Here is a 21,528-nt window from a genome sequence, read left to right on the forward strand (position 1 = left end):
AAGATAATTTTGACTACTTTAATCCTCTTGGATTTATCCAGATAGGGAGTTTCTGGCTTTGTTTTCATCACTGACAGAAGAGCATATTGAGACAGGTGAGTCAGATCCATTTCACAGTTAAATATAAAGATTTCTCCTAACTAATCTGATTTCCCTGTGTTTGTTCTCCACTCTTCCGTAAAAGGACCAGTTTGTAATTGTGCTCAGCACCTCCTAATCATGGGATGAGTAACATCAGTACCCTAGGTATTTGAGTCCAATTCCATTTATTTACTTTGGTTTCATTGATTTACCATCCTTTCAGAACTTTAAAATAGAGTCTGTTTGATTCATTCTTCTAGCCAGTACCCCGGGATATTTATCTGCAGAAACCAATTGCTTCATAGTTCCAACAGTATTTCAGTTTCTTCACTGGGAACCTGTAGGTCTAGTCCAGAGGCCGACAAACTTTTTGGCCTGAAGGCCACATTGGGTTTCGGAAATTGTATGGAGGGCTGGTTAGGGGAGACTGTGCTAGGCTGTGCCCACACCCCCTATCTGCTCCCACTTGCTTCTCGCCCTCTGATGCCCCGCCCCCCAGGACTCCTGCCCCATCCCCCCCACTCCCTCCTGACCACTCCTGCAACCCCTGCCCCTGGCTGCCCCCCCCGCTCCATCCAACCCCCCTCCTTCCTGACTGCCCCCCCAGACCCCTGCCCCCATTCAACCCCCCTCATTCCCTGCCCTCTCACTGCCCCGACCCCATCCATACCCCTGCCCTCTTACTGCGCAGCACAGAGCACCGGTGGTTTGCGGTGCTATAGCTGCGCTGCCTGGAGCATTGCACTGGTGTAGTGTAGTAAATTGCTCTTCGTAACTGCTACCAGTAACACATTCCTGTGCGGAGCAGTTTAATACACTACACTGGCAGCATGGTGTGCTGAGGCTGTGCGGGAGGGGGAACAGCAGGGGAGGGACCGGGAGCTAGCCTCATAGGCCAGGAGCTCAGGGGCTAGGCAGGAGGGTCCTGCGGGCTGGATGTGGCCCCTGGGCCGTACTTTGCCCATCTCTGGTCTAGTCTGTCAAAAAGTCCTTTCCTGTTCAATGTCTATTGGACTATTTTAACAACACATGGATATCTGACTGTTTGGGTGTGTGCGTGCATGCATGCTTGTGGGAGCAGGATAACTCAATAAATGGTCCTACTCTGACTTAAACTTCCTCATAACTGGTCTAGACTAGAGCTAAGAATTGAAAGAAGTGCCTTGGTTGCTTTTTGTGGAGTTCTGACAGGTAAACAATTGCTAGTTTTGTAAAACAATTCAGTAGCTGAGGCTTATGTGACCTAGCAAAAGAGAATCATGAACCCCAGCCGTCCCAGTCTTCATATTCCTCAAACTGGAGAAAAAATTGTCAATGACAGCTCTTCAGGATTTGCTTTTGATACCGGAGCCCATTGGGTTGTCAGATGTCTTCTCAGTCCCATGCTCCAGTGGTCTTTTGTACTTGCTGCTTCCTTTCCTCCACAATGTGCTAAAGGTGTGAACTGTAAAAGGCAATGCTATTCTTGTAGCTCCTTTGCCAAAAATGGCCTGGTTCACGGAGCTGGTCCAGTTGTCTATGGAAAGCAAGGTTCTCTGACCCACATTCTCAATCTCTTTGTAGGAACCAGTTGCTTCTCTAGACCTCATAATTGTTGGCCTGTCTCACAAAAGATTAACCCTTCTGTCCAAAGGCACCTTTAGTGGCTTTTGAGAAATTTTTAAAATCCAGAAGCTCTTTAGTCACTTTTAGGCTTTGGAAGAAATTCTTTTCATGTAACAAGGAATCAGATAAGCGTAAACAGTAGCTAATTAAAATCCTAATTTTTTTTCTAGCAAGATTTTATTGGGATCTTTGGGCACTATCACAGTAATAATAAGTTAGATGTCCTGATGTGCTCCACCACACATTTGTGATGACAACAGGTCCCCCTTACACACCAGACTTTCTTTTTTCTTTTAATGATAGCATATGATAATATATTCAGTATATTATATTCTGAAATAATGAAAAAGCATACATCCTTAATATCTTTGAAATTAAATCCTGTAATTTTCTTTTCCTAATGTTAAGAAGCCTTTAACTCCTGAAGGTAAGTGTTTTAATAACTTCCCTATTTCTGCTTTATTCGTAGGTCACAAAGTCAGAACTGGAGAAATTAAAATCTAATTACAGACAATTAATAAAAGAAGTTAACTCTGCCAAAGAGAAGTATAAAGAAGCTGTGGCTAAAGGTATTTTACTACTGACTAATAAATAGTGGTCATTTTAGCTCTTTTTATTATTGCCTTTAATAATTATTATTGCCTGAAAATAGTTATAATAAAACAAAGTGACATTTCTGTTTCAAGCAGCTCAGTTGATGAAATATCACAAAGCTGAAATAAGACAGATTAATTGTAATAATATATATTTACACATTTCTTGATAGTACAGTTTTCTAAAGAATTCATCGGGTATGTGATGGTGCTTTCTTTTAAACTTTCATCCGGTTTATTCAGATCATAAAATAGATAAAACAGGTTGGCTGTAGTGGTGCTGTAGCAGCGAATGCCATTGATAATGTGGAGTTCCAACTGTGATCTCACTACATCTTATTATGCTCTAAATACTGGTTATAGCAACTGTAGCAGGGAAAACTCAGACCCTGAGGGACTTAACTTGGCTCTTGACATTTAAATAAAAGAGAAACTGATCATAAACTATTCTGTTTAAGTATGTATTTATTTGTAGTTTTAGCTGGGATTTTCAAAGGTGTCGAAGGGAGCTAAGTATCCAAATTACTTTGAAATTCAATAGGAAGGTAAATGCCTACCTTCCTCAGAGTCCTTTGGAAGTCCGTATCTTAAAGCCTGTGTGTATATTTGTTAATTGTTTGAGATCTTAAATATTTTTCTCTGTATGTTTCTAAACATTTTTAACCTTTGAAATAAATCAGATCCAATGAATACTGGAGTGTGAATAGAACATGCTCTAACCCAATTTTTTACTTTTTCTTAATATTTAGTATTTATTTTACATTAGCACCTATAATCTTAATCAAGGATCAGAGCCCCATTGTGCTTGGCACTGCACTGATAACTAACAAAGAAAACAGTTCCTACCTCAGGAAAAGTCTACATTTCAGACAATAATCAACAGGTGGATGCAACAGACAATTGAGGTAGGAGTGAGTTGGGAGGCTTAGGTAACAATTACACATAGTTGGGCTTCACTGTACTTAATGGTTTTCAGATTTATTTAAAAAAAAAATCTATCTGTCATTATTTTATCATTCCATCTGGTTTCCAAAGTTATATACAAGTTTCTGAGATAGTTCGTAAGAAACTACAGGCATTACTGGCTATTTAGGAAATGGAAAAGGTTTTGTAATATCAGTATGCTCTATCTTTTATTCCTTTCTCTTCTGCTTACTGTGAACCTGATTCTGCATTTCTTGTGAATCCAAAATTCCCATTCAAGTCCACTAGAATTTTGGGGTCAGAAGTAATTAGGATTGAGGCTGGTGTGTTACTGATCTTCCGAGTATTTGAAAGTAGCATTTCCCAAAACCTCTGAGTGCTACAAACGAAAATTAAAATTATTTTTGTTAGGACTGATTTACCTGTCCTACCACTGTTTGCCTCAGCCCCAGCTTCATTTTGTATGTTCTTGTAGCACATTTTTATTCAATTAATACAATTAAAAATACTTACTCACGATGAGTGTGTGTGAGAGAGACCGACTGACCAAACAAGAAATTGGGCTGCCATGCAGAAGCTTGGCACCATGAATGTAGCTGATTTAGGAAGGTGTAGATTTGCTGAACTTGGCCCAATGTTGTGAAATTTCGTGTTCTAAGTAAGTATGAGTCCAGGAGTGTGCAATAGAATGAGGGGGAATAATTTGCAATCATTATTTCATTATTCCAAGTACTAGTGGAAGGACCCTTCCTAAAACTAGGCATTGTAAGATTACTGAAATTATCATGAAGCCAAAGTCCGAGGTCAAACACGAGATGCTCCAAGAATCCATGGAAAACTAACTCTGAAATCAGATAAAGCACAATTCATTTCATAATAGATTGGAGAAAAGAGTGTTTATCTGTTGAGAATACACAAATTGTGTATTTCCCTAATCAGTCAAATGCACATGACTGGAATATTGGTATAGAAGGATACAGCTTGCTCAGGAAGGACAGGTGGGGAAAAAAGGGAGGAAGTGTTGCCTTGTATATTAAAAATGTATACACTTGGACTGAGGTTGAGATAGAAAAAAGAGACAGACTTGTTAAAAGTCTCTGGATAAGAATAAAAGGGGTAAAAAACCAAGGGTGGTGATATGGTAGGGGTCTATTATAGACCACCAAAGTAGGAAAAAGAGGTGGATGAGGCTTTTTTTAAACAACTAACAAAATCATCAAACTTGGTGGTGATGGGGGACTTCAACTGTCCAGACAGGTGTTGGGAAAATAACACAGCAGGGTACAGATTATCCAACAAGTCCTTGGAATGTATTTGAGACAACTTTTTTATTTCAGAAGGTGGAGAAAGCTACTAGGAGAGAGGCTGTTCTAGATTTGATTTTGACAAATAGGGAAGAACTGGTTGAAAATTTGAAAGTGGAAGGCAACTTGGGTGAAAGTGACCATGAAATGGTAGAGTTCATGATTCTAAGGAATGGTAGAAGGGAGAACAGCACAATAAAGACAGTGGATTTCAAGAAGGCAGACTTCAGCAAATGCAGGAAGCAAGTCTAAGCTGAAAAACAATTGAAGACTGTTGGCAGTTTTTCAAAGAGACATTAAGGAAACAACATCAAACTATCGCACTGTGTAGGAAAGATAGGAAGTATGGCAAGTGACCACCTTGGCTTAACTAGGAGATCTTCAATGATCTAAAACTCGAAAAAAAAAAGTCCTACAAAAAGTGGAAACTTTTTCAAATTGCAAAGGATGAATATAAACAAGCACAAGTTTGTAGGGACAAAATTAGAAAAGCCAAGGCACAAAAAAAACAAACTAGCTAGGGACATAAAAGCAGTGGTGAGCTGGAGCCGGTTGTTAAATTTAGAAATCCTTTTAGAACCTTCTAAATTTAACAACTGGCCAAGAGTGGCGCCTTAGGCGCTGACTCCGTGGGTGCTCCGGGGCTGGAGCACCCATGGGGAAAATTTGGTGGATGTAGAGCACACACCGGCAGCGCCCTGCCCCCAGCCCCAGCTCACCTCCGCTCTGCCTCCGCCTCCTCCCCTGAACACTCCACCCCGCTCTGCTTCATCCACCCCCTTGCCGGTTTCCCGCAAATCAACTGTTTGTGTGGGAAGCCTGGGAGGGCTGAGAACCAGGCAGCGGCTTTGCGCTCAGGCCCAGGGTGGCGGAGGCGGAGTGGAAGTGAGCTGGGGTTGGGGGGTGCGAGGAGGGCCGCCCGTGCCGCAATAGGTAGCCCGGGGGGCCACGCAGGGGAACTGCTCCCTGCCCCAGCTCACCTCTGCCTCCCTGGGCCTGAGCATGAAGCTGCCGCTTGCTTCTCAGTCCTCCCAGGCTTCCCAAACAGCTGATTTGCGGGAAGCTGGGGGGGCAGAGAAGCAGAGTGGGGAGGCGTGTTCAGGGGAGGAGGTGGAGTGGAGGTGAGATGAGCTGCCAATGGGTGCTCTGCCCCAGAGCACCCACGGAGTTGGTGCCTAAGGTGCCACTTTGGATGTGATCAGCGGCTGCTCCCCCTGCTGCCCCACTAGCTACGCTACCCCGCCCCCTAGGAGCCAGAGGCCCCTAGGAGCCAGAGGGACCTGCCGGATGCTTCCTGGGAGCTGCCCCAGGTAAGCACCGCCGAGACTCCCCACCTCGTCTCCTGGCAGGTGCCTCTGGCTCTTGGGGTGGGGTGGGCACCCACTATGGTGGCCCACGAGACCCTCTGCCCCATTCTGGGGGCAGTTGGGACAGGGTTGGATGGGGCAGGGGTCCAGGGGTGGGGGGCATCAAGGAACGCAGGGGGTTGGATGGGGCAGGAGTCCCCGGGGATGGGGGTGATCCACGATCCCCTCGTGGGGTGAGGAGGGAACCGGTTGTTAAGATTTTGGCAGCTCATCACTGCATAAAAAGAAACAAGAAAACATTCTACAAATACATCAGAAGCAAGAGGAAGACCAAGGGCAGAGTAGGCCTGTTACTCAATGAGGGGGGAAGACAATAACAGAAAATGTGGAAATGGCTGAGGTGCTTAATGACTTGTTTGTTTCAGTTTTCACCAAGAAGGTTGATGGCGATTGGACGTCTAATGTAGTGAATGCCAGTGAAAATGAGGTAGGATCAGAGCTTAAAATTGGGAAAGAACAAGTCAAAAATTACTTAGACAAGTTAGATGTCTTCAAATCACCAAGGCCATGATGAAATGCATCCTAGAATGCTCAAGGAGCTGACTGAGGAGATACCTTAGCCATTAGCAATTATCCTTGAAAAGTCATGGAAGATGGGAGACATTCCAAAAGACTGGAAAAGGGGAATATAGTGCCCATCTATAAAAAGGGAAATAAGGACAGACCAGTCAGCTTAACTTCTGTACTCAGAAAGATAATGGAGCAAATAATTAAGCAATCAATTTTGCTAACACGTAGAAGATAAGATGATAGATAACAGTCAGCGTGGAATTGTCAAGAATAAATCGTGTCAAACCAACCTGATAGCTTTCTTTGACAGGGTAACAAGCCTCGTAGATAAGGGAGAAACGCTGGATATGGTATATCTTGACTTTAGTAAGGCTTCTGATACTGTTTCACATAACCTTCTTGTAAAAGGGAAATACAACCTAGATGGAGCTACTACAAGGTGGGTGCATAATTGGCTGGAAAATCATTCCCAGAGAGTTATCAGTGGTTCACAGTCATGCTGGAAGGGCATAACGAATGGAATCCCACAGGGATCAGTTCTGGGTCCTGTTCTGTTCAATATCTTCATCAATAATTTGGCTAATGGCATAGAGAATACACTTATAAAGTTATATACCATGCTGGGAGGGGTTGCAAGTGCTTTGGAGGATAAGATTAAAATTCATACTGGATCTGGACAAACTGGAGAAATGGTCTGAAGTAAATAGGATGAAATTAATAAGGACAAATGCAAAGTACTCCACTTAGGAAGGAACACTCAATTGCACACATACAGAATGGGAAATGACTGTCTATGTAGTAATACTGCAGAAAGGGACCTGGGGGTCATAGTGGAACACAAGCTAAATATGAGTCAACAGTGTAGCGCTGTTTCAAAAAAAGCTAAACGTCATTCTGGGATGTATTAGCAGAAGCATTGTAAGCAAGACACAAGAAGTAATTTTTCTGCTTTACTCTGCGCTGATTAGGCCTCAGCTGGAGTATTGTGGCCAGTTCTGAGTGCCACTTTTCAGGAGAAATGTGGACAAATTGGAGAAAGTCCAGAGAAGAGCAACAAAAATGATTAAAGGTCTAGAAAACATGACCTGTGAGGGAAGACTGAAAAAATTGGGTTTGTCTAGTCTGGAAAAGAGAAGACTGAGAGGGGACATAACAGTTTTCAAGTACATAAAAGGTTGTTACAAGGAGGAGGGAGATAGTGTTCTTCTTAACTTCTGAGTATAGGACAAGAAGCAATGGACTTAAATTTCAGCAAGGGTGGTTTAGGTTGGACATTAGGAAAAACGTTCTGTCAGTGGTTAAGCACTGGAATAAATTGCTTAGGGCGGTTGTAGAATCTCCATCATTGGGGATTTTTAAGGTCAGGTTGGACAAACACCTGTCAGGGATCGTCTAGATAATACTTAGTCCTGCCTTGAGTGCAGGGGACTGGACTAGATGACCTCTTGATGTCCCTTCCAATTCTGTGATTCTAGGCCTCAGCCCATTGCTTGTGTCAGTGGCTCTTCTGAACTTTTTATGATCCGGGGACATGCTTATGATCATATAGAGAAGTTTCCATTTGCTAGAAATTAAAATCTGTTTGCACACTTGTATATCACATTATTTACTTAATACCAAGAAAGCTGCAAGCATCTCAACATTTCTACAATGGATGTTTGAGCGTTCTTAATTCTTGAGATGTTCAGAATTCTTAAAAGCTAGACAGTCTGCATTTGGTTCATATTTGCTTGTAGAAAGTTATTGGGCATCAGTCTTTTTGCATAGTTATTAATGGCTGCATTTAATTTTTTTCATTTACTTCCATAATATCACTTAATAAAAACTTGTATTTAAAAAAAAAAAGCATTATGGGGAGGATTTATGTCCAGAAAGATTGCTGTGTTCAGCAAAGTGGGTACAGTATGTTTTTCTTTTAGAAATGTTGAAGAAATACTCTAGTACCTTCCTATAGAAAAACTAAAGCTGATACTGGAATTTAATAAATAAAAGATGGTGGTTTCTTCTTTCTCTTTATTTTATAAGTGCTGCAAACCCCTTTTAAAAACTTGGATGGAAGGGGCAGGGAGAACGAGGAGTGAAAATGCGCAAGTCCTGCTACCCTGCACACAGACAGCAACAGGATAGTAAAAAAAATGAGGAGAAGGGGAATGTTTGGCACATAACTGTCCCTCAGTTGTTTTCATCTCCTCCATATTATTTCCTGCTTACCTTCAAAATATTTTGCAGTTGTATTAATTATTAAGCATGTTTTCATGTTCCAGGTATCATTAATTATGCAATATGTATAAACAGATACAGATTGTATAAATATTTTTTGAAGTACTAGTATAACATATCTTTTAAAATAGTGAGGGGTTATTGAAAACCTAATTTACCCATGTGTGAGGTTCGTATTAATCCCTAAAGATCAGACACTTAACTTCAGATCAATATGTTCTCAGATTTTACCTTAATACCATGCTGTCAGCCAATCCTTAATAAACTGAAGATTTATTAATTAAAAAAAAATTACCGAATAGTTAAAAGATTATATACATTACAGATGCTTGTAAGGTCCTTATATCAGATTTGTAGCAGTGATGAACGAGTCTGCTGGCTTGCAAAAGTCTCTCTGGAATCATCGTCAAAGGTTAGAATTCAAATGCAGCATGGATGTAAAGTCTGTTACCCTGAAAAATGCATGAAAAGACTATTCCAAAAAACTGCTTGGAAGATCTCAGTTCCAGGGCTTAAACTTTTTCTGTTTAAAGTTAAGCAGACTAGAGATGAAAGGATCAGTCCTGAGGTTTCTCTTTAGAGCTGAAGCAGGTTTTTCAAGTGCTCTGAGCACAGCAGGTGACTCGTGATTCTTCTTTGTTGAGCACACAATGACCCACATCTTTGATGCATCCGATGAAGTGAGTTGCAGCTCACGAAAGTTTATGATCTAATAAATTTGTTAGTCTCTAAGGTGCCGCAAGTACTCCTTTTCTTTTTACGGATACAGACTAACATGGCTACTATTCTGAAACCACATCTTTGAAGTTAACATTAAATTTCCTATGCATACACAGGTAATCTAGTTACTCATTTGCATAAGGCAATTAGCCGGTCCTTCATTATAACAGAGACAGATAAACTGAAGACAATATATTAATTTCCTGCAGTGTCTCACATCTTTGATCCTAAGATTAACTGAACAAAGTTGTCTGTTAAGGCAATTAAGGCATGGAAAGGATTTAGCATCCAAATGCTAATTTGGTTACACTGGTAAACTTCTAATAGGATATAGGTAAACACAGGCAGATATATTTAGCCTTTAGCCTTGATTTCTGTTACTACAAATGAATGGGTTAATGATTGCATCTTTGAAATCTTTGAAATTCACATACAAGTGAATTGTCTTGTTACAATTGTAATACCTCTTGTTAAATTGTTACGAGTCATACGCAGTTTGGCTGGTCTGCCCATGTCACAACCATATAAAAATAATTGATGAATCTCAAAATGTAATATTTAATGGGGAATCATCATCAATTTGGTGTGTTTCCATCTGTGTCCTGCAGGAATTGGTTCTTGTCCCAACACTAGTTAATATTTTCTTCAGTTATCTTGAAAATAGTATAAAATCATTGATTATAACATTTACAGATTCCTTCATAAAAACTGGTGGAGTGGTAAATAGTGCAAGAAAAAGTCACTTACAGAGAGCATCTGGATTACCTGGTAAACTGTTCACAAACACATATCAGTTTAGATAAAGCCAAATAAAACGTATATTGAGGCACTAAGATGGTAGGCCATACATATAGGATAGGGAATTGCATTCTGGAAAGCTGTGGCCTAAGGAGTTTGACGTGATGGTGAATAACCAGATGACCATGAGTGCCCCATGCAGTGCTGTAGCCAGAAGGGTTAATGCAGTTCTTGGATGTATAAAAAAAGGGCATGCTGAATAAGAATAGGGAGGAAGATGATCTCTGTATTGCACACAAAATAACTGTTAAAAAACATTATTAAGGTTGCAAAGTTGAGACCTCAAGTTGGGAAATGCCAGAATTAAAGTTATCTGCAAAACCTTAGATAAGCCCCCTTATGCTGTTTACATTATGACATAGTCTTTATTTCTATTCTTCTTGTTCTTGTTGTTTATTTGTATGAGTAGAGTGACTGGGAGTTGTAGTCATGGATCAGGACCCGATCATACTAGGGACTGATATTTTTCCACAGACCCCTGCCTCATTCAGCATATAGGGTTGACTGTGCTCACTTAAAGAGTAGCTATTCTATATTTTGTTTTCTCTCCACTGTTCAATGTGTGGCGTACAATATTTACTGCGTGCTATTCAAAATGTGCTCTGAAGGCAGAATTATTAATTTTCTTATGACCTTTTCTGTGGTGCTTATTTCTACGCTATCTGAGTGCTCCAGTAACATTAATCAGTTTTCCTAACATTCCTGTGAGGTGTTGGGGTGTGTGTGTGTGTGTGTGTGTGTGTGTGTGTGTGTGTGTATAATCACCATTTTATAGATTAAGTAAAAAGTTTCCACTAATTCTGGATGCCAGTTTTGAGATACCTAGGACCTGAGAAGTCTGAGAGACAACAGTCTCTTTTATGACATAACCCTGATCTGTATCCATTGTTGGTCCATCCTGTGTATTGAATGAGGCAGGGGTCCTACGAAAAAATAGTTTATTTAATTTGAGACTGTTATAATAATGCATGCACACAAGGGGGCTGAATTAAAGTTGCCTGTACAACAGGGGTGGGCAAACTACGGCCCAGGAGCCGCATCCAGCCCTTCAGATGTTTTAATCCAGCCCTTGATCTCCCGCTGGGGAGCATGTGGTCTGGGGCTTGCTCCACTCCAGCCAGGGAGCGGGGTTGGGGGCTTGCCCTGCTTCGTGCATGGTGTGGCTCCACGCGGCTCCCGGAAGCAATGGCATGTCCCCCTTCTGGCTCCTACGCGTAGGGGCAGCCAGGGAACTCCGCACACTTCCTCCACCCCAAGAGCCGCCTCCACAGCTTCCATTGGCCAGGAACTGCGGTCAATGGGAGCTGCAGGGGCGGCACCTGCAGATGAGGCAGTGTGCGGAGCTACCTGGCCGCACCTCCACATAGGAGCTGGAGGGTGGCCATGCCGCTGCTTCCAGGAGATGCTTGAGGTAAGTGCCGCCTGGAACCTGCACCCCTGATCCCCTCCTGTGCCCCAACCCCCTGCCCCAGACCTGATCATCCTCCTGCACCCCAAATCCCTCATCCCCAGCCCAACCCCAGAGCACACACTCCCAACTGGAGCCCTCGCAGCCCCTCCCTGCACCCTAACCCTCTGCTTGGAGCCCCATCCTGCACTCTGAACTCCTCATTTCTGGCCGTATGCCAGAGCCCACACTCCCCAGCTGAAGCCCTCACCCCCTCCCACACTCCAACACCCAATTTTGTGAGCATTCATGGCTCACCATACAATTTCCATACCCAGGTGTGGCCCTTGGACCAAAATATTTGCACACCCTTGCTGTATAGTCTAGTATTTCTGAGATTTTTTAGCTACTTGACTTTGCAACTTTACTAATGTTCTTTTTACATAGGAGACTGTGTGGCTGTGTAAAATTTCCTGAGTTTAAAAAAAGCAAACACTAAAAACAAGTGTTTAATAACATCATTTAATAACATATTGTCATGATTATGCTTCTCCCAATTTCACAGTCCAATTTAGTCAATTTCACCATCATAGGATTTAAAAATAATAAATTTCATGATTTCAGGTATTTAAATTTGAAATTTCATTTTTTGTAATTGTAGGGGTCCTGACCCAAAAAGGAGTTGGGGGTGGGGTGGGGGGGTCGCAAGGCTATTGTCGGGGGGGAGTTCTGGTACTGCGACCCTTAATTCTGTGCTGCTGCTGGCGGTGATGCTGTCTTCAGAGCTGGGCAGCTGGAGAGTGGTGGCTTCTGGCCAGGAGTCCAGCTCTGAGGGCAGAGTCGCTGCCAGCAGCAGCATAGAAGTAAGAATGGCATGGTATGGTATTGCCATCCTTACTTCTGCGCTACGCCTGCAGAGCTGGGCCCTCAGTTTGCAGCAGCCACTCTCTGGTTGCCCAACTCTGAAGGCAGCAGAGCAGAAGGTAAAACAGCTTTCTGTTACCAGTCTGCATGAGGCATCAGGTGATCAGGCTGAGGCCACAGGATCTTTGGGGGAGGATATGAAGGAGCACACCAAGGGTCTAAGTTTTAAAGCTTTATTAATAAAATAAAATAACAGCAGTGAGTGCTGGGAACGCTCCCTTGTCACTCAGAGAAAGGAAGAAAGCGTTAGTGCCCCAGCCCTAACCCACTTTCATATTCACATGCATGACCTGAGGCTGGCCAAGCCTGGGTGTAATGTCAGAAGAAGAGGGAGAAAGGTGCACAAAAGTTCTGTCTTGTGCACAAGCTGTCCAGGGTCCGCTGTTGATTTCCAACTTGCTTCGGCTCTCAGGAGGGTTTTAAGTCCTGGATTCTTTTGGGGGCGTTTCGTTCAGGGACCTCTGTTCCCTGTGCTCTCTGTGCCAGTCCAAGCCGGCTCTCTGTGGCCTCTTCAGCTTTCCCAAAATGCCTTGCGATGCCTGCAACAGCGTTAGCAACATACAATACTGATCTGCCTCCCCAGGAGACCCCCTGAGGGAGGGGGCCATTGAGTTGTGACAGTGGTATTGCCATCCTTCCTTCTGCACTGCTGCTGGTGGGTGCTGCCTTCCAAGCTGGGCGCTTGGCCAACGGTCCCGGTCCTCCTGCTGCCCTGCTCGGAAGGCAGCACAAAAGTAAGGCGTGGCAATACCACAATCCCCTTAAAAATAAGCTTGCTCTAAGGGAGTAATTGGTAGCAGAGGGGGTTGTCACTCTCCATGTGGACCATCAGTAGATGGGGACGAGACAGACACTTCGCCAGGTGCTTTCAGAGATATTTGCTGACAGCAGACAAACGGTGAGATTCAAAGCTCTGAAGGATATTGTGCTGTAGTGGGCATAGACTCTTATGTCCCCCCCCCCCAAGCTTGACTTCTTATATCCCATTCCTTTTTCGCCTTTAACCTGCCCCAGTCCTATCCGTTCCCACCCATGCCTCGTTGTTTGTCTCATCTTCTTTCTTCACTCAGTTCCATTCTCCAGTTATCAGGCTTCTTTTCTCATCCCAGTTTAAAATCTCCTTGACCAACTAGTCCCAACTTCTTCTTCCCTCTGCCTCCCATCTCCCCATCTTCTTCCACAATGCCAGCCTGCCCTTTCCCAGCCCTGGGGCTTCACCTGTTGTCCCCTCTGAATTTGAATCTGACAGCTTCCTCTTCTACACTGCCTGGGTGCCAGCATGGAGATCATTGAGGGCACAGTTTCAGTGCCTGGCCAGGCCCCAGCTGGGAGCAGCCATTTTAGGGAAAGTCTGGCTTCACCCTGGGAACTGGAGCATACTCAGTTCTGTTGGAATGGTGCATGTGCAGTCTGGTCTTTGCTGTGAGCTGAGAGAGGCATGAGCATGCTCAGTGAGGATATAACAAACTATAGCAAGTTGTTGATTCTCCCTCAGTTAAACAATTGAAATCAAGACTAGATGTCTTGCTAAAAGAGATGCTTTAGTTCAACTAAATTGTATTGGATTCCATGCAAGAATTACTTGGTGAAAGGCTTATGTTACGTAGGAGTGCAACCTAGATGATCATATTGGTCCATTCTGGCCTTAAAATATATCACTTGAGAGTAAGGGTCAACACTGGTCTATTCCTTTGCCGGATTGGGGCCATAGTTTATGATGCATCCTGGGATATTTTGGATGAAATGTAAAGTATATAATGCTATTAGACTGTCTTCTAGAACTGAAATCCACAACTGTGTCAGCAGGAAAGAGGTGTTAGACAAAAATCCCAAAAAATTATTTTGCTATGATTTACTGAGGAAAACTGTGTAAACTTTCCCTGCCATTCTGCAGCAGCAGTCGGTCAACTAATAATTTTCTTAGAACTGTACACTGTCCTGCTGTGCTGACATTGATGCTGCTGAGTAGCAGAGTAAATAAAATGAGACAAGATGGCTTATGCTGTTTTATAGAAACGCATCAAAATTAGGGCTGTCAAGTGATTAAAAAATTGTGATTAATCGTGTGATTAAACGATAATAGGATACCATTTATTTAAATGTTTTCTACATTTTCAAATATATTGATTGCAATTACAACACCTAATACCAAGTGTACAGTACTCACTTTGTATTTTTGATTACAAGTATTTTCACTATAATAAAACAAAAGAAATAGCATTTTTCAATTCACCTAATAAAAGTACTGTAGTGCAATCAATTTATCATGAAAGTTGAACTTACAAATGTAGAATTATGTACAAAAAATTGTTTTTATTTTTAATGCAATGTAAAATTTTAGTCTGCAAGTCCACTCAGTCCTATTTCTTGTTCAGCCAATTGCTCAGACAAACAAGTTTGTTTACATTTAAAAGAGATGCTGCTGCCCGCTTCTTGTTTATAATGTCACCTGAAAGTGAGAGCAGGCATTCTCATGGCACTGTTGTAGCCGGCATCGCAAGATATTCCCATGCCAGATGCGCTAAAGATTCATATGTCCCTTTATATTTCACCACTGTGCCAAGGGAAGTGTCCATGCTGATGATGGGTTCTGCTCGATAACAATCCAAAGCAGTACAGACCGACGTATGTTCATTTTCGTTATTTGAGTCAGATGCCACCAGCAGAAGGTTGATTTTCTTTTGTCGTGGTTCGAGTTCTGTAGTGGAGTATTGCTCTTTAAAGACTTCTGAAAGCATTCTCCTCACCTTGTCCCTCTCAGATTTTGGATGGCATTTCAGATTCTTAAACCTTGGGTCGAGTGGTGTAGCTATCTTTAGAAATCTCACAATGGTAATTGCTTTGCGATTTGTTAAATCTTCAGTGAAAGTGTCCTTAAAAGGAACAACATGTGCTGGGTCATCATCCAAGATTGCTATGAACATGAAATATGTGGCAGAATGCAGGTAAAACAGAGCAGGGGGCATACAATTCTCCCCCAAGGAGTTCAGCCACAAATTTAATAAACAAATTTTTTTTTTTAAACGAGCTTCATCGGCATGGAAGAATGTCCCGTGGAATGGTGGCCGAAGCATAAAAGGGCATATGAATGTTTAGCGTATCTGGTACTTAAAAACCTTGTAATGCCGGCTACAAAAGTGCCATGCAAATTCCTGTTCTCACTTTCTGGTGACATTGTAAATAGGAAGAGGGCAGCATTATCTCCTGTAAATGTACACAAACTTGTTTGTCTTAGCAGTTGGCTGAGCAAGAAGTAGAACTGAATGGAATTGTAGTCTCTCAAGTTTTACATTGTTTTGTTTTTTGAGTGCAGTTATGTAACAAAAAAAAATCTACCTTTTAAGTTGCACTTTCATGACAAAGCGATTGCACTACAGTACTTGTATGATGTGAATTGAAAAATACTATTTCTTTTGTTTATCATTTTTTACAGTGCAAATATTTGTAATAAAAAATATAAACTTTGGCTTCAGTTACAACACAGAATAGAATATGTATAAAAATGTAGAAAAACATCCAAAATATTTAATAAATTTAAATTGGTATTCTATTGTTTAACAGTGCGATTAAAACTGCGATTAATCACGATATTTTAAAATTCACGATTAATTTTTTTGAGTTAATCATGTGAGTTAACTGTGATTAATCAACAGCCCTAATCAAAATTAAATGTTTGTCAAGAAGCAGATAAATTTGGCAGGAAAAATGGGTTTATTTTCAAAGCTTCTAAATTAGAGAGAAAAAATTTGAAAACTATGAAAGAGTTATTGACATTAAGAATGTTACCTGATTAGAGTTTGAAATTTTTTTTATTGCATGGGTAACTTGATCTGCTTCCACTGAATTTGGCCATTTCCTCAAATATTACTCCTGCTGTTGCATTGAAATTCAGTTGAGATATATAATATGCTTTCAGTGGTTTCTGACAGTTTTGTCTTTCCTCTTATTACGATATACTACTTTTAAAAAGCAGCCAAATAGGTGTTTGGTGAATATTAAAGGACAGAAATAATATATTTACACCTCTGAGCATCTTTTTCAGATTTAGATTTTTTTTCAATCTATACGTTTAAAGTTAGTCTGCAAAACATGCTTTGAAACATTATCTTGTTTTAATACAGGTTTTTATGTTATCTAGCAATTAAAATATAAAATATTTGTTTTTATTTGAGTTAGCTGTAACTTTTTTTTTTTTTTTTTTTTTGAAAGAGCATATGTTTTGTGGCAGACTCTTCTATTGGTAATTTCTGCATAAAGTCAATGTTTGATTACCTTGGAACATATTTTTGTGACTGAAAGAAAACCAGAAAAAACCTGTACCAGCAAAAAACCGAAAATGGATTCATTCTGAAATCTGTATCTTACTGTGTTGGTTCAAATCTGTGGAGCCATTGGAACATAAAGATTGTTGTAGGAGATGTCTCCAGGCCAGTTGCTGTGCTCTGGTAATGACCATTATATGATGACTCAGAGGAAAGTGAAAATATCCATAATGCACCTAGTGAATTGTACAATGCTTTACAGATTGGAAAAGTCCTTTCCTAGTCCCTGCGGTTGATGGAATCTAATACTACAGAACATAAACTTAGTACTTAAATTTCGTGGCTCCATATCATAGTGACCACAGAAACATAAGGTATGTCTTTGTTAAGAAGGAAACTATTGCAGAAAAATTAGATGATTGTCCTGGTTGTCCTTGGAAGGGCTTAGTGTGTCCACATAGCAGTGTTACTCTCAATAGTTGGTTTGGTGCATCCACATGCAGCACCTCTTATAACCTTGGTTCTGGGATTCCTGAAGGACTCATAACTTAATTCCCTGAACTGTTGCTGGAAGCCAGGAGGACTGGGTAAATTGGCATAGCTTCAATGTCTTTGGCTTCGCATCCATATTGTGAAGATGATGCTGTAGACTTCACTAGGTTAGCTGCAGCTCAGCTGAACAACTCATCCCAAGCACTGTAACCAGTGAATACTACCAGTGCTTATTGTATTATAATTCTTCAGTATGGACTCAAGTTATTGTACAGGCATTACAAACTCAAGGTGTTTCAACCTTTGGTTTGTTGCCTTTTTGACTTAAGTAGAGAGAGACCTAGAAATCACAGACAATTAGATATGGAAAAGGTTAACTACATCCCCATATCAATTCATTCTTGAAATGCATTTTCTAACCTATTTTAAAAAAAAGAAAAATCCCAGTAATCTGGCTTCCACCGCACCCCTTGAAAATGTACACTTAGCTTTCAAGATATTAGCTAATTGTTCAGATCCAGCCCCAAAGTGTCCTGATGACCAGCCGTGGCATGGAAATCCAGTGGCAGAAGGAAATGCCTCAAATATATAACCTTTAATCATCATATAATCCCTTGTTTTTGGGATGAAGCAACCAGAATTAGACATATTACACTAGATAATAAGGTACCATTGTTTTCTATAAAGATTTCTTACATACATTACATATATAAATAGTTTCAATATTCAGGTTTCAGAGTAGCAGCCGTGTTAGTCTGTATACACAAAAAGAAAAGGATTTCAATATCGTTTCTCTGCCTTTTTAGTGTACCAGGTCATTGCTTATTTTAACTGCTGATAAACTGCTGTCACACTGGGAAGACAGTCAGATCCTGTAAGTTCAGAACCTCAGAAATTTGAAGCATTTCAGTTACTTATGTCTTATTAACACTATTGTCTGTTGCAGTCATGAAGATATAGTAAATATTCTTACATAGCACCTGAGGAAGACTTTCTATCATGTTTGTTTGGCAGGAACAGTAAAAAAAAAAAAAAAAAAAAAAATTCTGTGGGGAATGATTAAATATGCATTTAATGGTTGGCTTGTTTTCTGATTTCCTGTGTGAGAGTTTATAGGTCAAGAGGCAATAAATTTACTCCCTGTTTATACTTTATTTGCTGCTGTTTTTTTTTGTTAGTCTAGTGAAAGTGATGTCAATTAAACTGCAGTGCTCTTGCATTTTTTTATTTTATATCTAACTACAGAATCTTGATGGAGGCTGATCAGTAACTTCCACAGAGTTCACCCCTTGTCACCAACTTTTATAAGGTTTACTGTTCTAGTTCAGTTAAGATAGTTTGTATGCGAATTGCTTTGTATATCAGCAAAAAGTATTTTTTTTTTTAAAGTCTCTTGAGTTCCGTCCTTGTGGAAACCCAGTGAAGCTGAACTCAACTTGGGAACCAAATGTGTTTAAAACACAGTGCCTCCTTGGATCAAGTACTAGCATTGTCTCAGAAGAAAATATGAGTTGTCAAAGAGATAAATTATATAGTATCACTCAGATGTGCATAACACTTTACAAAAGACTTAGTTTAAACAGATTCCTATGCCAAGGAGCTTCTAGGTTAAATTGGTTGGCTGAAGTACAATTACAAAATGAGGCACAGGGTTGACTGTGACTTTGTTCTCAACCAATGATGGAAAGCTAGGTGAAATAAGTGTATTATAAAGAGAAATTTGACAATGAGATAAAGGAATTTAGGCACTTGGGAAGCAGGAGATTTCTCTCAAAGGTGGGAAGCAGTGTGGAAAAACGTAGCATAAGAGAAGGAACAATCTGTTCTCAAAGCTATAGAGGACCCTCTTCAGGTTTTGGGATTCATGTTCTCTTGAATAAGTCTAACTTAACATGCTTACGATAATATTAAAAAACAAAACAGCCTAAAATTAGGTTTCTTGGACCATATTTAGGCTGTTAATTAGCTGTCCTGGTTTTCAAAAGCATTGTGTAGTCATCAAATCCCATTGACGTCAGAAGGAACTTTTGCTTCCCACCAGTACTTTTAAAAAGACCTCTTAGAAATCAAACAGCCATTTTTTATAGGATTTTAATCATGACTCCACATTGAAAATGCAAATGAAAGAGCAGCAGAATGCCCAATAATGTGGGCAACTCCAAGAAGTCGTTTTGAAATGATATCCCTTCAACTACTACTGCACTTTAATGCATATTTAAAAAAAAATCATATTTTTCTTCCCAAATATTTTTGACACAAACTTTTGATTTTATTTGAAACTAACGAGAGAAAACCATACACTTTTGCACTAAGGTTAAAAGAACACCAAATGAGAAATTGCATTTTTTCCTGACTTTTTTGTATTTGAAATAGTTTGATTACCCCTTAAGATCAATATCTGCTTTTCAAAGAACTCTTGTCAGTCCATGCCAACAATGTGATTACAATATACTCCTTGGCCTTGTGTATTAAACAGTGTGAGAGTCTTCACTGGTATAGCATTAATACCTTGTTGTTAGCTTATTTTGTTGAGGTCACTCTAATATTTTTTCAGATTACCCTCATCATGACACTTGAATCATCAGTTGCTGGCTCCCATTACCAAACCTAATACGGAGAAGCATTGCATAATATTTTCAGTTTATTCTAGAAATTATTTCTCTTAGCTTCTGCTGCCAATAATTTATTTTTGGGACCCAAGGTATCTTAATAATTTTGAGCTAGAGTGCAGTGACTCTATGGAATATGCAAGGGCTAAAAAAAAAAAAAGGAATACATGATACGTATACAGTTATTCACACAGAAATATAGTGTTTTGTAAACATTATGCTGTAAAAAGAAGGAATTGCCAGGATATTAGAGAGACAAAGGGCTTGTCTACACTGGCAAGTTTGTTGATGAAACTAATGTCGACAAGGAAAAATCGACAAAAGGAAAGTTGCCAAAGTGTGTTTAAATTTGCTCCCTCTGTTGACAGATCATGTACACATTTGGGGCACCTTTGTTGACAATGAGAGCAATGCACTGTGACCCTCCATTGCTAGGTGTTGTGGGAATGCGGAAATGGAGTGCGGCACATCCTGGGATGTGCAAAATGTACCATCATGCACCGTTTTGTCTCTTGCCCCTCCAAAGGTTTCTGGCTTCCTTTTGTGCCATTTTTCCAACTGTCAGTCTTTTGTAGTGCACGCTAGCATCTGCAGTGAGAGAAGATGGAGTCTGCACTTCTCTTCTATGCACTGTTAGCTGTCGTGAGGACATCGCGCATGGCAGCACAGTTACTCACAGAGTTAATCGCAAAGTTAGCAGAGGATGAATTGTAGGCACCTGAGTGTGTTGTTGATGGCAGCAGCTTATCAGTGCTTTGTGCATTCACAGAGCAGCTGCATAAGGCAGACCGTCCCTTTTAGGCTAGGGAAACAAGCACTGATTGGTGGGATTGTATTGTCATGTAGGTGTGGGATGACGACCAATGGGTACAGAACTTTAGGATGTGTAAAGCAACGTTCATGGAGCTATCTTCCGAACTCTGGTGCAAGGACACCAGATTGAGAGCTGCCCTTTCTGTAGAGCAACGAGTTGCAATCACTGTGTGGAAGCTGGTGAATCTAGACTGCTACCGGTCAGTTGCAAATCAAATTGGAGTTGGGAAGTTCACTGTTGGGGTAGGGCAATAAATTGCCTTCTGCTGCATAGGACCATGTCTGTGGGAAATGTGCATGAAATAGTGGATGGCTTTGTAGAGATGGGTTTCCCTAGCTGTGTCAGGGCGATTGATGGCACACACATTCCAATTTTAGCACCAGACCACCTTGCCTCCGAATACATCAATAGGAAGGGATACTTCTCCACAGTATTGCAGGTGCTTGTGGATCCCTGAGGGCGTTTCATGGACATCCGTGCAGGCTGGTCTGGAAAGGTATATGACGCAGGCATCTTCAGGAATTATGGCCTGTACAGAAAGTTGCAGGCGGGGACTTTATGTCCAGACTACAAGTTCACAGTGGGGGATGTGGAAATGCCCATAGTAATCCTGGGAGACCCAGCTTACCCCTTACAGCCCTGGCTCATGAAACTTTATACAGGGCACCTGGACAGCAGCAAGGAGCGTTTTAACAACAGGCTGAGCAGGTGTTGCATGGTAGTCGAGTGTACCTTTGGCCGTTTAAAAGCTCACTGGAGGTGTCTCGGTGGTTAGACCTTAGCGAGGGTAATATTCCCGTCATCATAGCTGCATGTTGCACTTTGCATAATCTGTGTGAATCTAAGGATGAAAAGTTTGCTCAGGTGTGGAGCACTGAGGCAGAGCGCTTGGTTGCACAGTTTGAACAGCCAGATGCT

The 21,528-nt window shown here is 41.1% G+C and overlaps 1 protein-coding gene across 18 annotated transcripts in view; it reads left to right on the forward strand.

The window, feature by feature from the left end:
* Nucleotides 1-21,528, forward strand: part of FER (FER tyrosine kinase) — a 395,630-nt gene that overhangs the window by 44,947 nt on the left and 329,155 nt on the right. For all 18 annotated transcript variants that reach the window (XR_006281516.1, XM_038401275.2, XM_043514883.1 and 15 more), the window contains one exon: nucleotides 2,156-2,255. Coding sequence is in view for 16 of the 18 variants with exons in the window: in XM_038401275.2 (XP_038257203.1) it covers nucleotides 2,156-2,255 (100 nt within the window). In the remaining 2 variants the exon portion in view is untranslated. The remainder of the gene's footprint in view (nucleotides 1-2,155; nucleotides 2,256-21,528) is intronic.

The sequence above is a fragment of the Dermochelys coriacea genome, chromosome 5, assembly GCF_009764565.3.
Source record: "Dermochelys coriacea isolate rDerCor1 chromosome 5, rDerCor1.pri.v4, whole genome shotgun sequence".
NCBI classification, from domain to species: domain Eukaryota; kingdom Metazoa; phylum Chordata; order Testudines; family Dermochelyidae; genus Dermochelys; species Dermochelys coriacea.